The sequence below is a fragment of the Bos indicus genome, chromosome 11, assembly GCF_029378745.1.
Source record: "Bos indicus isolate NIAB-ARS_2022 breed Sahiwal x Tharparkar chromosome 11, NIAB-ARS_B.indTharparkar_mat_pri_1.0, whole genome shotgun sequence".
NCBI lineage: Eukaryota > Metazoa > Chordata > Mammalia > Artiodactyla > Bovidae > Bos > Bos indicus.
The window spans coordinates 67674730-67692085 of record NC_091770.1 but is presented as its reverse complement, the minus strand read 5'-3'; the positions used below and the strand labels follow the sequence as shown (position 1 = coordinate 67692085).

The window sequence follows — 17356 nt, the reverse complement described above, 5'->3', positions numbered from 1 at the left end:
TTAGTGGACATCTGAGTTGTTTCTGCTATAGCTATTGTGACTCAGGCTGTTGTGAACATTCATGTACTAGGTTTCACGTGAGCGCATAGTTTCAGTTCTCTTGGGTACACACCTTGGAGAGGAATTGCTGGGTCATATGGATACTCTCAGAGAAGGCAATGGCACCCCACTCCAGTACTCTTGCCCGGAAAATCCCATGGATGGAGGAGCCTGGAAGGCTGCAATCCATGGGGTTGCTGAGGGTCGGACACGACTGAGCGACTTCACTTTCACTTTTCACTTTCATGCATTGGAGAAGGAAATGGCAACCCACTCCAGTGTTCTTGTCTGGAGAATCCCAGGGACGGGGAAGCCTGATGGGCTTCCGTCTATGGGGTCGAGTAGAGTCGGACACGACTGAAGTGACTTAGCAGTAGCAATGGATACTCTAACTTTTTGAGGAACTGCCAGCCTATTTTCCAAAGGAACTGCACTATTTTACATCCTGCCAGCAACTTACAAGGTTCCAGTTTCTTCACACTAGCTCATGATTTTGCCCTATTTTATTTTTCTGTCCTGTTGAGTGCAAAGTCTCCAAATGCCTAAGACAGCCTTCTCCGGTGCACCTCAGCTCATAGTCAGCCCCTTTTCTGACAGAACAAGTATACGTCCATGAATATTGTGAGCCTCACATCATACAAAACATAATTCTGTGAGGACAGTGCAGATACAACATGGTCCCTACGCTCATAATGTAAAAGTATTGGTGAGAGCATATAAGTGAAATATTTGGAACTGAAACTTAAAGAAGGGAAATACAAAGTCTCTTAGTATGTGGTCAGATAATGAGATCTGGCAGTGGTGATTGGGATATTCTGGAAATGTTGAATTTTGAAAGACTGGTGGGATATGGGTGGTCACAGAGAGGCTGAAGAGTATTTCAGGCAGAGAGCAGGGCCTAAGGACTGCCGAGGGGAGGGAACAAGAAGGTGTTTGAAGATGAGGAGGTGGGTAAGGGCCTGGTACCTGGCTAGTTACAAAGCAGGCCAGAGTGACTGTAGGCCACTTCTCTAAGAATGTAATGACACTCCTTTTTTTTTAAATACACTTGATTTACAGTGTTGTGTTAGTTTCAGGTGATGACACTTTTATCCTAGTTGTTTTAACATTGAGTGAAATTCTTGGGCCTGTTAGTGTATATTTCAAAATAAGCAATGGTACCAATATTTTCGGAGAAGGCAATGGCACCCCACTCCAGTACTCTTGCCTGGAAAATCCCATGGACGGAGAAGCCTCGTAGGCTGCAGTCCATGGGGTTGGTAAGAGTCGGACATGACTGAGCGACTTCACTTTCAGTTTTCACTTTCATGCATTGGAGAAGGAAATGGCAACCCACTCCAGTATTCTTGCCTGGAGAATCCCAGGGATGGGGGAGCCTAGTGGGCAGCCGTCTATGGGGTCACACAGAGTCGGACACAACTGAAACGACTTAGCAGTAGCAGGAGTACCAACATTTTAGGACCTGATCTTTGTCCCTGCCACTTATCTTGAAGAACAATTTATGAGGGGCCAAGAAAAGGGTTGGAGAAGTATGGCCTGGCTGTATCAACACTACTTCTGTGACCTGTATGAGCTTGGGTCCCTCCAGAGTCCCATTCCACCCCTCCATGTCAGATGGGGTTCAATTTCCTATGAGAACTCTGGTTCTGTAGCCATGTAACTGGTACCAACCGAGTTGTAAGCTCTGTGGGTAATAAGCATCCTTCATATTTCCAGATGCACAGGACGTGTTTCCATCTCCGACTTGTTCTCCTCCTGTTTCCATCCCCGTCTTGCTCTCCTCCCTGTAGTCTTTGACTCCTTTGTGACTTTTCCCTGACCTCGTGTTCTCCTAGACCCTCAGGCTCCTGGGTTGTTCCTCCCATCACTTGGCCTCAGAGCCTCAGCTTCCTTGTCTGTGCAGCAGAGACAACAGCACCAGCCTTGTTAGGGCCTGGGTGGGGCTAAAGGAGAACATGCGCATCAGTGCGCAGGCACATCCTTGGCTCAGAAAATTCTGAGCAGACACCCAGGGAGGTGAGAGCAAGGAAGAGGCCAAGGGGGCTACAGAGCCTTGTTTTAGAGAGTACTACTCGTACGTTTTAAACAAAGTCTTCCTTCATTGTCACTTTTCCAACATTTATTGGACTAAACAAGGCCTAAATGATCATCACTTCACACCCATAAATAGCACCTGCCCAATTTCTGTGTGGCCAGCATACTAGTGCCCCGTGGTGCTGCTGTGAGGTGGCGGAGAAGGTTGCCCATGACGGGAACCTGAGGCAGAGTTCAGCATCTTACCTGGGGACACAGTAGGTGGTTGGTCTCAAGCAGCCAGAGCCCAGACTCTTTCCTGACTGCTCTGAGCAGCCTGTGAGATGTCTGAGCAGAGGACCTGGGAGCACACTGGGCTCTGAGGGTGAGGCCGGGCCATGAGTGAGTGGCTGCTTCACTGTCTTCCCAGCCTGCCTTAGGCCCTGGCCCTTGCCCCTCCGTCACCCGTCACTCCAGTCTAGGAGCACAGTAATTGTGTTCAGTCAGTACTGAAGACTACCGGGTATGCCACTGGTTTGCCACTTGTGGTTTGGGAGACTTTGTTTCCTCTTCTCCTTGACTTTGGAAACAAAACGTACACAGGGGCCCCTGTGATTGGTCTAGAGGAGTCCTGTTGCTGTTGATTTTAGTTATTGACTCCTACCTGTCTTTTTGTGTTTTTTTTTTAATGCTTTCCCAAACTCCCCAAATCTAGGTGCCATCTGGACGCTTTTGCTGGCCTATTAGATTCTGTTGATTTCTACTGCTATGTGCTTGGCGGGCAGTCACATCTGCCTGCTGCAGTGCCAGCTTGCTAGGCGGGAGTGAGAAGTCCCCTGGACCTCCTGCTGCCCTGGCTCTGTCATTGCGTCACAAGGCCTCGGCCTCTCTGCGCTCCCTATCATGGCTGGTACCAGCCAGCAAGGTCCTAGCGGTGGCCAGAGCCAAGAAATTCTTTGTTCTCCTCTTGGTCAGAGAACGTGCCCGTGGCTGGTCTCTCTTGTTTCTGTGTGACCCGAGTTACCACATGATAAGGAGGCGCCCTTGGGAATAAGTCCGTGGGACACAGGAAGGAGCACAGACCAGGCCAGCTGTGGACGAGGGTCCTGAGCCAGTGCCACCTGTGGGGAACTCAGAAGGCCCCTCTTGCCCTGCCCACCACGTGTGTGGTCTTTCTTTCTTTCTTTTTTTTTTGGTCTTTCTTTCAAATTCCGGAGCGGAAATAAGCTGACAGCAGTCCCTGTCCTTAAGCAGCATATGTTCTGAAAAATAACCAAAACAGAAGTTCTAGTCTTTACTGAATGTTTCTCCTCAAATACATTATTTTACATTTTCATTATTTCCTCCCTTTTTTAAAATTGTCTCTCTGAGGACTGACAGAGGTCTTCATTGCAAATAATAGAATTATGTTCCTGGGAAGGTCACGTAAGTCAGCGCTTTCCTTTTACCAACAGGGAATCCTCTGCTCAGAAAGGCTGTGACCTGCACAGCAAACTCATTGATCAAACCAGAACAAAGGCCAAGGCTTTTGACCCTCAGTGTGGTTTCTGTTTGTTTGGTTTTTGCTATATTTTACCATGCCGTTTGCCCAAGCATTTAAGAAGGGGGATAAAAGGAATAAGACTTAGTAAGTACATTCTAGGTTGAAAAAGTCATGAATGTCTCCTCATCTGTCAGAAAAGAGGTTTTGGATCTCATGAAGTACAGTAGCATGAAGATTCTTGTCCTATTTTTGAATCACAGGTTTGAAAACCTGCATTCACCTAGTGCTCCACAATTTCTAGTGGTAATAAACTCTGTGGCTGAATGCCTGGATGCTGTTTTGTTTGGGATAATATCAAGATGAAGAGGTCAGAAGGAGGTGGCTTTCTAGACATTTTAGCTGAAGCTCTGAGCAGAGTTCGGGAGTGACAGCTTTAATAATCCTCTCAGGCTGATTGCGGAATAAGGTCAGTAGCTTGAACGCTCAACAAGCTTCTAGATGGGAGGTTGTGAGCGAAGGTAACCAGCATTCACCTGACTTCCTAAAGGACCTGGCCAAAAACAAAGTCACCACGCAGGTTCTCTGAAGCTTCCGGAAGCTGGTGTATGAACCTCCAATTGGTTATCGACCTTCCTCATTGAATCCCTCTCGGCCCTGGTCATCTCACACTTGCAGAGTCGTACCTGCCCTCATCATCTCCTTTCTGCACATCAGTGCAGCCGGGGAGGGTGCAGTCCTGGCGGTGTGGCAGCCTGAGCCCAAATCTTGCCCCCACAGCCTTGTGACCTCTGCCTGCACTCCGTTCTCCCACGTATCAAGTGGGACAGTGAGGCCTTGGAAGAATGTCAGGAAGTACGTGGGGCAGGGTTGGGCCCCACATGTTAAGTGCTACTAGTTGCTGACACCATTTTATTACTCTCACCCCCCCATGCCTTCCTGTTCTTGGTTCCACTTAACCTGCGTCTTGCCCTTTTTCCAAGGCCCAGCATTATCTCGTCTCGTCATTCTTGAGAGTGCTAGCCCATAGTGTGTCCGGTCCCACGTCTTTAGTTTCCAATCCCTAGGACTGTGCTGCCCCAGCCACAGAGGCCTGTCTCTGCTTCGGTCTCCTTCAGTCTCCCTACAGGTGCTCTCACCACCGTGCCTTCCTGCTGGCCGGTCTCTAATGAGAATGCTCATCCCCCAGATTGTTCATGGTGGCTCCCCTCACCAGAGTGACCTTTCCTGAATGTGCTGTTTACAGTGGCATCCGTCTTAACTGACATATATTTAACCTGCTGGGGTTTTTTTCCCCACAATGTTTATCAGTACCAGGCAAATACACTTTTTTTTTTTTTTAAATCATCAGCTGGACCCTAAGCTCCAGTCACAGCCTTATTTGTGGAACTTAGAAAAGTACTTGGCACATAATAGGCAGTAGTAGGAGTTCAAATGTATTTCTCTAATAAAGGAATGATCTTACATGTGTCCAGGGAGACTTGCAGTGTGCTTTCATGGTCATTCTCTTCCTTGTTTCATAAGAACAATAATAGAATTATTACCAGCTTTACTTTACAGATAAGAAACCTGCCCAAAGAGGTTTAAAGGTTTATTCAAGGCCAAACATCTAAAATAGTCCCCGAGGTCTTCTGAACCCCAAGTCCAGTGTGGTTGCCACACATTGTGCTCTGTGCTAAGTGTTTTGTTAGTGACGGTGCTGTTGCTGATGGAGGGCAGCAGCCGCCTGAGCTTGGAGGTTGTCACTAACTAGTGTCACAGGTCACAGGGACAGATGGCGAGGGGGCGGAGCTGTGGCTGCTGCCAGGCGATTTCACCTCCGTAATCTCACCTGATCCTCCCCACAGAATTTCACGGTGGCCAAAGCAGGGATTACTTTTCTCATCTGCATCGATAGTTCTTTGATATTTCTCAGGCTTTCACTCCATTGATATCTCTGGTTCTCTTGTCTGTTTTTGAACACACCGTTAATTTCTTCTGGTTTTCCTATGAATATAGTTCTGTACAGTGGTATCTTTGTGGGAAGGAGGAAGGCAGGGTGGGGACCAGGTTAAATGTAGCATAATTCCTGAGTTCTATCAGTCAAACTAACCAGAAATACAAACCAAGTTTTTAAGGTCTGGGTAGAAAACAAAAACAAAGCCTCATTGTGCATCATCTTTATTCTGTCCCTTGCCTACTCAGTTTTCTTCCCTTTCCCAACAGAGATTTTGGTCCCTAGAATGACCTTGTTTGTGTTTTGATATGAGTTGGCTTTTCAATTTTCTAGATTGTATATTCTAGGATTAGAAGTATAGCATCTGATTTGGGAAGGGACTACTCATATCCAATGGGAGAAACATGGTTTCACTTGATCCCTGTAGGGTGGCAGAGGCCAACAAGGAGGGTTGTTGCTGACAGACAGTGAATAAAGGAGTTAGAGGCCCCTTATGTGTGTAAAGACCAGAGGTGGCAATTTCTCTTCAAAGGGCCAAAGAATAAATATTTGAGGCTTGTCAGCTGCATAGGCTCTGTCTCAACTGCTTGACTCTGCTGTTGGAGCAAAACAACAGCCATAGACAAGAGGCCAGGTAACCTATGGGCATTGCTTGGTTTGGCCAGGTCTCACTTTGTCAATCCTTTCTAGCCGTAGCAAGTTCTGTAGATTTTTGTAGGGTGGCCAGGGAATGTTTTCCTGAGGAGTTATGACTTGAGCAAGGCCTTGAAGAATGGCTAGGAGTTGACTAGCAGAGAGGGAGCAATTGAATAAAAAGACAAATTAGTCATTGTAGGAAATGCTTAGGAGACATTGAGCAAATCAGCCTGACTATTGTTTGGACATTTGGTTCCTCATTGACTGGATTCCTATTATAGGGGCATTTCTGAGCTTAAAGAATTAAGAAACCCCTGTCCTTACGCTTGTAGCCAGGACACTGGGTGAGTGTAGTCATCCCTACCAGGTAGGAGGGTGGGAATGGGGGGCTTTGGGTAATTATTCTGCCCCCTGCCCTGGCAGAAAGGCAATTACCTGTCCTTCTCTAGAGTTGGATTGCCTAGGTGCACTTCCTTGCTTAATCACTGTGAGCCTCACTTTCTCTGTCTGTATAACGGGGATTATTGTTATATTGTTACTGTAAGGATTGAATGAGATAATCCATGTAAAGCGATGAGACAGTCAGTCAGTAAATAGTAGCTATTCTTTTTAAAACCTCTAAATTCCACTGGAAATATTAGTGTTGCCTTGTTGGAGTTACTTTAGATTCCTGAAGTGAGTATGCGTTCAGGATAGCTTGACTGTTTCACTTTGTGTAAATAGATTAAACTGATGAGCATTATAAAAAGCTGTAGATGGTAGAAATATTTGCCTGATTCAGTCTTGTCTTTGGGGAACAAGTCTCTCCTAAGAATTCTTAACCACAACAGCATATCCGCCCAAGTTTATGGTCATAGTTCACACTGCCTGAAGGGCTAAAACCCCAAGGTCAAAACTGTAGCGCCTACAATTTTGTGAAGTGATTGTAGGTTATTAGTGCCCCAGGTGCATAAGTAGGTTATTCCTGGAAGAATAATAGACCTGAACTCAGGCCTCTTAAGGCTTCCCACAGATGAATTCTGAGGAGCACGAATCAACAGCAACAGTGGCAGAGCCTCTCACAATAATGTATCGTGAGTGACACTCAGTTGGAATAAGGAATAATAAACTGTAGAGTCAGTTTTTAAAGACTTTAGGTATTATATTTATAAAATGCAGACTATAATTTTTATAATCTATAATCCTAGAAAAATTAAAGTATAGAAACAGGAGACATCATAGTTGGGAAGATATTTTTAAAAGAACCACTAGTAGTCGGGGCCTGGGTATTTGGTGGCTCCTGTCTTATTTCCGACAGCTTCTCTCTCTCTCTTTCTCTCTCTCTCTCTCTCACACACACACACACACAGTGTGTCATATGTATTTCTCTTTTTCACTTTATTCCATTCAACAAACATTTTCTATTCCAAGCATCATGTTAGGCATTGGTAGAGAAGATGACAAATATCTGTGCTTGTCCTTAAGGAGCTTCTAGTCTACTCTTACCTTTGTTTTCCAAAGGTGATCAGTCTTTGGAAGGCTGAAGACAAAAGACAATGGAGGCCACGGACTTATTGACCTAACAAGATTTTTTGGCTACCATTTTACTGCCCACACATAGCCAGGTCTGTCCTCCAGAACACCAGTCAGCTCAATTCACCTCTGCCAAAAATTAATGCATCTTGAGTACGGTAGTGCCCATGTTTTGGAATTGTTATATCTTTGGCAGAATCCTTTGACACCAAGAATTTCTCTAGGTTCTGGTCTTTGGAAGCTCCCTCCTACCCAGAACTCCTAACTCACTGCCCAGAGAATACATCTACAAAAATAGAAGGATGGTACTTTCACAGGAGAACTGTGCATTTGCCCACAGGCCTTTAATCACTTTGAGAAATAACTAAAATATAGCAAATATTTATTAATTCAGAAAATCCTTACCTACCATGGTAAACAAATTGATATGTATGTTTAGAAGGTCTAAGTGAAATCACTGATATCAGGAAGAACCAAGTACTGAAGGAATGTAGGGAAAGGGTGACATTTTTCTGAGGACGGCTTCAAGGAAGAAGTGGCATTTGAACTAGAGTGGTTCAGACAGTAAACAGTCTGTCTGCAGTGTGGGAGACCCAGGTTCAATCCTTGGGTTGGGAAGATCCCCTGGAGAAGGGGATTGCTACCAACTCCCATATTCTTGCCTGGAGAATCCCATGGACAGAGAAGCTTGGCGGGTTTTTAGTCCTTGGGGTTGCAAAGAGTCGAACATGACTGAGCAACTAACAGTTTCCCTTTCACTTTTGAAAGATGAATGGGATTTTGATAGCTGGGTAAGGAGCTGGTGATCATCGGAAGCATTCTAGACTGAAAAAAAGGCAGGAGAAAAGATATGGTCTTGAAAGTACTGTAGGAGGGCTGTTTCTGCAGAGGTGAGAAGTGTGGCTAGAAATCCAGAAAAATGGAACTCTTGGCTTTCCCACTGTGGAATTTCCTCTTCAGCACTCCGCTCCCCACTCTCATTTTCCTCTGTTACTGTGCATCTCTTTTTATTTCACTTGGAATGACCCCTGTTGATATACTTGGAGGAGAATAACTTTCCTATGCATGTTGATGAGATTATCAGAAATAAAACCTTTATGTGTAATGTACACCAAATTTTCAAACCAGTATTAAACAATATCTTGGAATGGGCGGTTGCACAATGTTTTTCAGGTTGAGAATATTCTCTTGCATGACCGAGGCCACTATGTCCTGTGTGACTTTGGAAGTGCTACCAACAAATTCCAGAATCCACAAACAGAAGGAGTCAATGCAGTAGAAGATGAGATTAAGAAGTAAGCTTTTCCTCCTTTCTCGGAGTTTTATCCTTATCAGATCAACAGTTTTACTTTCAGCTTATGATTGAGAGGGTCATGGTGAAAAGACAGTGGTGCCAGTCAGTTGTCCCTCATTTCAGAACATCATATTAGCAGTTGGGTTGCTTGATTTTTAGGTGGAGGATAGGGAGGGGATTCACAATCATTGATCGGCGGACTAAAACGAAGGAATTTTATAGCACTTTATCAATGGTCCTGTGGTACATAGATCTTTTGATTTTTATCCCAGAGCCCTTAAAAAGGTTCACACACCATGGAAGTACTGTGATGTCTTTCAGTGGGATCACAGCAGCTGTGACATTACCAGTCAGTCGGTTGTGCTTTTTACTGAACCCTAAATTGCTGTATATTTTTTCCTGCTCATAAGGAGCTAACCTGCAATTTAGTGGAATTAATGGTGAGTAGGGCTATTAAAGTCTCTACAGACATTGAATCACTGACTTACATGAGAAACAGCTTGTTTAGATTTGTTACTCCAGTAAGAACCTGGGCTGTTTTCCCCTGTTGTCCAGAGTGTTAAATTTTTCAGAGGCAGCAGCGCTGACTGTTACTGCGAACAATCAGCAGTGTAGAGTGCGCCCATATCCTGATCCTTTCCTGCTTCACCCTTGGCAACCCAGCCTGGGGCAGGAGGGCTTCTGGTCCAAGGCCCTGGTGGGCATCTAAGCCACAGAGCCCTCTGGGCTCTAGAGGCTCAAGCAGCACAAATTGCAGGCTTGGTAACACTAACTCTCACTTTGAAGATGAACTTCTACTTCTCTTTTCTTGAGCCAGAGAAGAGAGAAAAGCTGTTGTCTCAGCCCTATTCCATCAGCAAAGACCCATCCAGCTCCGGGCCCACTTCCTGCCTAGCCAGGGCCCATTTTCTATCCTGAGTGTCCCAGCCAGCGTCACATCTCTGTGTCGAGCCGCATCTAAGGGGATTACTGTATATTTTAAAAAACAAACCAGCCAAATATAGTGTCAGACAATAAGGATTTATAGGAGACAATTTTGTTATTTAAGGACCCATGGAAAGTTGCTTTTAGGGTTTATTTAAAGCCTTAGTGTCTGCGTCCACCTGCTGTTAGAGTGAGAGGATGGCACTTCAAGGGTGTGGTGTGTGCCAAGGACAGCTCTTCATCCCACCAGCACTAACGTCCCGTCCTCTCTTCTCCTGAGTGCTCCCAGGGAACTTGACTGTACTGATACATATATTCTTTAAAAAGTAATTTTGCTACCCCTGGTTTTTAATTATAGCATTGACATATTTAACAAAAAAATGAATCTCTTGATTGTAGGTACACAACGCTGTCCTATCGCGCACCAGAGATGGTCAACCTGTACAGTGGCAAGGTCATCACGACGAAGGCAGACATTTGGGTAGGTGTCAACAAAGCTATCTGCATCTCAGATGTCAGTAGTCTTGGCTGTAAACTCCCCAGCCTAATCCAGACAGTGCCTTAGCCAGAGAAGCCACTGTACCGCATCCCTGTCTACTTACCCCTCAGGGTTATTCTTGCCTCGAGGTGATCAGCCACTGCTTCTTGAAGCCTGTCGAAGACAATGACTTCAGACCTCTGGGAAAGTTATTCGGGTCACCTGCCCATTACTTAGGTGGTCTTCACATGTGTTACTAGTTCTTAAGGGCAGAACCAGCTGAATACTTGTTCTCTTTTGAAGCACAATTGGGTAATGATGGTAGAAATAATGGCAGGTAAATAGTGATATTGGGTTCTAAATTCAAGTTTCAAATAGGTTAATAATGCCTAGTGTTTAGATCGGCTAGTAAATGTGGATGGTGCCAGTATCTCTCAGTAATCCCATTTTCAGTTATGGTAAATAAACCTCTAATAGCACTCTGCTTCTCTTATTTTTTCAGGCTCTCGGATGTTTGTTGTATAAATTATGTTACTTCACTTTGCCATTTGGGGAGAGTCAAGTGGCAATTTGTGATGGAAACTTCACAATTCCTGATAACTCTCGATATTCCCAAGACATGCACTGCCTAATTAGTAAGTATTTTAAGGTTCTGGTTTCACATTTTTACTTCTGATCTCTAGAAATGGAATGGAAGATAAAGGGGTTAGATTCCATGAGTGATAAGTTGGATGGAAAAGTAAAGAAATCAATTGATAATGATTGGTTGCTCAAAGATCATGTAACGGTGTTGAGTTAGAGTTGTGAGTCTTTTTGCCACTTGGTTTCCCACCTGGGCCGGCCACCCAAGCAGAAATCCTTACTGGGCTTTGAGCATTGCAGAGCATTGCTCTGTTCTCTTGCAGTCTGTGTGAAAGCTCCGGTACCAAAGGAGTCCAGCTGACTCAGATCAAGTGATAAGAAATTCGTCTTTGCAAAACTGGAAGCAACTCAAATTAAAATGATGGCAATGCATTGGCTGAAGTGAATTCATAATTGAGACTATACCTCAGTGGAACTAGTTTTTTCCTCTCATTTAGGTTCATCACTGGATTTCGATAAGAGGCATTTAAATGTTTTAAAAGATTTTAAGATTCCTCACTCTTTTGTACCTTCATAGTAAGCATATGAACTAATGTTCATTAATCAGATGGCAGAGTAAGTAAGCTTTACTCAAACCCTTGTACTGGAATGCTGAAGTAACAAATTTTTATTATATTTTTACTTTGGTCAAGACGTTCAGTATCTACATTTAACAATCACAGACTGTAAATCCTAAATGGGGATGCACTGGAGAAAACAGATGAAGCCAGTGTGAGTGGAGCATCTGACATTTGTGGAAGGCCTACTTGTACCTCATTTAATTCTTAAAACCGTATATAGTAAATATAATTATCCCTATTTTACAAACAAGGAAACAGTACCTCAAAAAGGATAGGTATTGTACCCAAGTTAAGATAGTTTTAGCTTCTAAGTGACCACCTGTTCCGTTATACTAGTTTTATCAATTAATCTCTTCCGTTTATGAATACAAAAGTAGGGGCAATATTTGAAGAAACGGAGTATGGTATTTAATGGTTGTTGGATTGCTTTTGGGGGTAAAGCATTATATCTGTGCTAAAATGGCAGCTTTATAAATGAGCTGGGAAAGAAATATGCAAAAAAATGGCCAAATTTGTTGCTAGAATGGTAGTATTTTTTGATAAATTTTTTTTTTTACTTTTGTGCAACAAATTTGTATTAGGAAAAACAACTCTATGAATGTGTATAATATGACATCTTTCCTACACTCTGATCTATTTCACTTTACAAACTATTGGAAGAGCCCATTGTCACTCTCACTCATACATTTCCATCATTCCCCCCCGCATACCCTTTCACTTCCAACACAAGGTTCCCCCGCTTTTCAGTTTCTGTCAGGGGTGTCACCATCCAAGCCTAGATGACTGAAATGTGACGTTTTCTTTGGATCTGGCCAGCAAGAAAAAAAGGGAGTCAGTCATTTCCTAAGTGGTAGCATTAATGCTTTCTCTGAAGTTTCTCCTGTTTTCATGACATTCTCTCTGTTCTCATCACTGCCACCATAATACATTCCAACCTTGTCAGCTCATGCATGTACTGGTAAACTGGCCAGCCTCTCCCCTCCTTCCGTCTGTCCAGCACACCCTCAGATCAGATCAGATCAGATCAGATCAGTCGCTCAGTCGTGTCTGACTCTTTGCGACCCCATGAATCGCAGCACGCCAGGCCTCCCTGTCCCTCACCAACTCCTGGAGTTCACTCAGACTCACGTCCATCGAGTCAGTGATGCCATCCAGCCATCTCATCCTCTGTCGTCCCCTTCTCCTCCTGCCCCCCATCCCTTCCAGCATCAGAGTCTTTTCCAATGAGTCAACTCTTCACATGAGGTGGCCAAAGTACTGGAGTTTCAGCTTTAGCATCATTCCTTCCAAAGAAATCCCAGGGCTGATCTCCTTCAGAATGGACTGGTTGGATCTCCTTGCAGTCCAAGGGACTCTTCACTATTAGATTAATCTTATAAAATGCCACCCTATCACGTCCCTATTCAGTTAAACCTCGTGCTTGTCAATGGTCCCGCATATTCTGGCTTCGTTCTCCCCACCTTATTTCCCTTTATTCTCTGATGAGGAAACCTCTGTCCTGTCCTCTTGGCTCATCTGTTCCTTGCAACAAAGTGTTCTCTTGCCTTTCTCCCAGTCCATTTTTTCTCAGACTGTTTTCTTACCTGGAATTCTTTTTTTCTGTGTTTCCCTTGACTCACTAAATTTTTTTCCTGCCTTCAAGGACTAGCTCAGCTCCTGCCTCTTCTGCAAAGCCCTTCACCAGGATGCAGCCTCATCAGTCTTTTCTCAACTTAGTATCCAAACCATTCATTTGATTACTTAAGCAATACATTGCCTCACATTACTGTTTGTATGTATGTATGTGTGTGTGTGTGTGTGTGTGTGTGTGTGTGTCTTCTCAATATTTTTTTTTCCCCCGGGGATTTTTCTAGCGTCAGAAAGGGCAGAAGTTTAAAAGACCGGAGACAGACACATGATCTATAGATCACGATAAAAGTAGAGATGTATTGTTATCTTGCAGTTTCTTTTAGATGGGAAACCAGCTAATACCTCCAACAAAAGAATGATAAGTATACTCTTGAAATTTGAGTTTAGGTTATAATTATCAAGAACAATCATTTGTTTAGCTGACAGTATGAAAGAAGGAGGCCAGAATTTCCTAGGAACCCGAAGATGAATGTGTTAACTTCCACATTGAGAACTTGAGTCCCTGTTGTGCAGTGCACAGAACTTGAAGTATTTTTGTTACAATTCAAAAGCATTATTTTCTTGCGGATGTTTAAAATTTTAGGAAAGTCAGAGCTTCCCTTTCTGAGAGGGGAGGAAGAGGGCTAATTGCACTCTCTGACTTTTCTGAGAAGTAATTTTAAAACAACAGAATTTTGGTAATAGAGAAATTATGCCTCTTAGCTAATGTAATAACTCTTCGGGTATCATTAAACAAATTCATGTCTGTTTATCTTAGGGTACATGTTGGAACCAGACCCTGACAAAAGGCCGGATATTTACCAGGTTTCCTACTTCTCATTTAAACTACTCAAGAAAGAATGCCCAATTCCAAATGTACAGGTATGTGAGAGGTACTTTTTAGGGGAAGTAAACATGATTGAATTGTCCTTTAGTGTTCCTGGGGTAATAGTCAGCTGTTTAAAATGAATGTAAGTGTTCCTTGCTTTCTCTAGTAAGGGGCATTCAAACAAAGCTAACTATGAAGCAGTTGCTTTAAATAGAATCCAGCTTTCCCATAGAATTTAATTATAAAACTGAGGCAATTACACATACATACGTCTAAGCACACATACACCCAAGCACCCTAGGAATTGAGTTGAACACTTTGGGTGAAGATTGACCAGCCTTACCCTGTCAGCAGTCATACTTCCCTGAGAGTCACTGGCCCATGTATTTACCTAGAGGGGGTTAGGCAGGCTGCTTTCCAAAGGCGAGGCCCTGGACTCGCCCCTGCGCTTGGTGGAACGTGAGCCTGTTGTCCCTTTGCTCCTTCGTTGTAGTGGAGCTTTCCCGATGTTGCTTCTGTTGCTGACCAGTCTGTAACCCACACGCTTTTCTTCTACCCTCCCCACACACTTTGCAGCCATCAGAAGGTTTTCTGCTCGTAGTCATCCTAAACTCTACACTCAGTTTTCTGAGTACAGTGCTTGCAGGCATGCTTTTGACAGACTTGGTATATTTCTCATGTCATAGTATGATCCAACTTTGTTGAGTATTTTACTAATAGACGCTGTAATAAGTAATTTCTGCTTGGAAATTGTCTTGCCAGTTTCTCCAGTGGTGAACTTCTGATGTCACTACTAGGGTTTGAAGCTGCTAATAAATAACACTTGTCCTTCACTGCCACATTTGGAATCAGACGTGGGAATCATTCAGATGGAGCTCAGCATATTGGTTTCATTACGAATAAAACTGAGTCAGAGAGTGTGGCTTGACCGGTCAGCATCCCTACCATTAGCTCTGCATGACTGAGCAGTGTCCCTGATTCCTGAGGGACATGTTCTTTCATAAAGGAGGGGAGGGGAGGGTGGCCAGGCTAGCTCCCTTTTCTCTCCCAGTCTTATCAGTCAAGTAAGCTACTCTTTCCCTTGGGAGAAGAATGTTTGTGAGGTGGGAGAGAAATGAGGAGAAATTTCCTAGCAGAATCACCCTCCCCCACACCCGAAAGCTTGAATGAAATGGAGGCGCCTCCTAAAAGCTACTTTCATGACCAGTTTTCCATAGTTCAGGTTTCTCAGATTAAAACGGGATACTGAGCACTAACCTAACACGATATGATATCTTTTGCTGTCTCACTTTCTCACTCATGATGTTAAATAACGTGGATTAGAATTGCAAGCATTCAGATTGGTAACTTGTTTTTAAAAAGTAAGTTTTGGAAGTGGGCCAAAATAGAAGGGCGTCAAAAGGGACAGACTTCCAGGTATAAAATTAGTAAGTCCTGGGGATGTAATGTGTAGCATGGTGACTATACTTACTTAATAATACTGTATTGCATTTGAAGGTTGCCAAGAGAGTAAATCTTAAAAGTTCTCATCACCAGAAAAAAAAAATTTATAACCACATGATAGATATTAACTAGACAAAGATTGTGGTGATTATTTTGTGATATTTGCAAACATCAAATCAATGCTATTGTATACCTGAAGCTAACTGAGTGTATGTCAGTTACATCTCAATTTTTTAAAAAAGTCTGTGATATCCTTTTAAAATTTTCTTTCAATTCTCTAGAACTCTCCCATTCCTACAAAGCTCCCTGAACCAGTGAAAGCCAGTGAGGCAGCTGCAAAGAAGACCCAGCCAAAGGCCAGGTAAGAAATGCCTGAGTGAGCAAGTATCCTACTGCTTGTTGCTCCAGTAGTAGGGGAGGGCGCCTAGTGTTTCTTGATTCTTCCACTGCCAGGGCCAGAGGCTGCACAGAACAGGAAAGAAAGCTCTGTCTCCCCCAGGCAGAAACTGTTCTTTGGGACTGCCAGTTGGAATACAATAAAATACAGTGATCTACATCTGAAAGAGAATCAAGAGCCCTGTGGCTGTTCCCTTTGCATGGGAATAGGTGCAGATAATTCAGAAAGGGGCAACAGCAGATCTTAAACATTGCTAGTACAAGTCTGTCCTAAACTCATGTCCTGGCCTTTGCATAGCCTGATCCACCACCTTAATCTCCAGGAATTCTTACTTTCTGTGGCTCTAGCCACATTGGGCAAGGACAGGTCAAAAGCATTTGAGTTATGAAGAGCAAAAAAGCCTGTGGATCTTAACTAATCCATATTCTAAGAAGCTGGCCAAGGGAAGAGTTAAGAAGCTAAGATTTTATTAGGGGAAATGCCCCTGTGAGAGAAAATAGAGAGGGTGCCAAGGACGCTGGGAGAGCCATCAGAGAGCCTCCCAGCAGTGAGGGAGTGACCCAGAGATGGGGAGTTGAAGATTGGTTCGAAGTGACGTGGACTGCCTGCCATACAATGTAAGGAAGGTGCATCATCGGGGAATCCTGTCTTGTAGGAATGGGCCTGGCTTAATAACCCTGTGGCTAGGACATGAAGGCTGAGAGCAGCCTCTGGGAAGCGTGGCCTCAGAGCACACAGTGCAGTGGATTTCAGGAGCACTAGTGGATTTCAGTTTCGGTTCTTGGTCTTTTACACCCTTGTAGTCGAAGGTCTGCAAGGCACATCCTAATGGCTGCCATGCCTTCCGAATGGTAGGTTCTCATGGTGGTCTGGAAAAATGTTTATATCCCACTTTCCTACCACACTCCCATGGCAAGGCACCTTAGCACAGACTGTATCAACAAAGCACTCTATTGGGACTTCCCTGGTGGCTCAGTGGTAAAGAATCAGCAGGAGACATGGGTTCGATCCCTGGTCCAGGAAGATCCCACATGCCTTGCAGCAGCTAAGGCCATGCACCCACAACTCCTGAGCCTGTGCTCTTGGGCCCGCGAGCCTCAACTACTGAAACCCACATGCCCTAGAGCCCATGAACCGCAACAAGAGAAGCCAGTGCAGTGAGAAGCCCGCGCTCCGCTATGAAGAATAGCCCTCGCTCGCTGCAACTAGAGAAAGCCCAAGCAGCAACGAAGACCCAGCACAGCCAAAAATGAATAAAATGATATAAAAACAAACAAAGCACCCTAGGTGGCGATGTGTGAATTTTAATAGAATAGTATCTTTTAAACTTCTATGTTTTAAAAAATTCTTGAACATTTATAAAATGCCTGGGGCTATTCCAGATGTGGTAGTAAAATAATAAGACTGGTTTTTAACAAACTTAGCTAACTGCTTCCATGATGTTTGTTTGCAGCTTGTTTATATCTTAAGTGAGTCTGCCATGTTCACTTTTGGGAGTTGCTTTTGGGGCTGATTTTGGTCTTATGGTAATCTTGTACTCGGCTCAGGTATGGTATGTACAGAGG

General features: G+C 44.0%; 1 protein-coding gene across 17 annotated transcripts in view; it reads left to right on the top strand.

Moving 5' to 3' along the window:
• AAK1 (AP2 associated kinase 1) overlaps nucleotides 1-17356 on the top strand; it is a 171787-nt gene that overhangs the window by 96212 nt on the left and 58219 nt on the right. For all 17 annotated transcript variants that reach the window (XM_019970439.2, XM_019970443.2, XM_019970442.2 and 14 more), the window contains exons 6-10: nucleotides 8790-8911; nucleotides 10234-10315; nucleotides 10815-10947; nucleotides 13901-14004; nucleotides 15676-15755. In XM_019970439.2, coding sequence (XP_019825998.2) covers nucleotides 8790-8911; nucleotides 10234-10315; nucleotides 10815-10947; nucleotides 13901-14004; nucleotides 15676-15755 — 521 coding nt within the window. The remainder of the gene's footprint in view (nucleotides 1-8789; nucleotides 8912-10233; nucleotides 10316-10814; nucleotides 10948-13900; nucleotides 14005-15675; nucleotides 15756-17356) is intronic.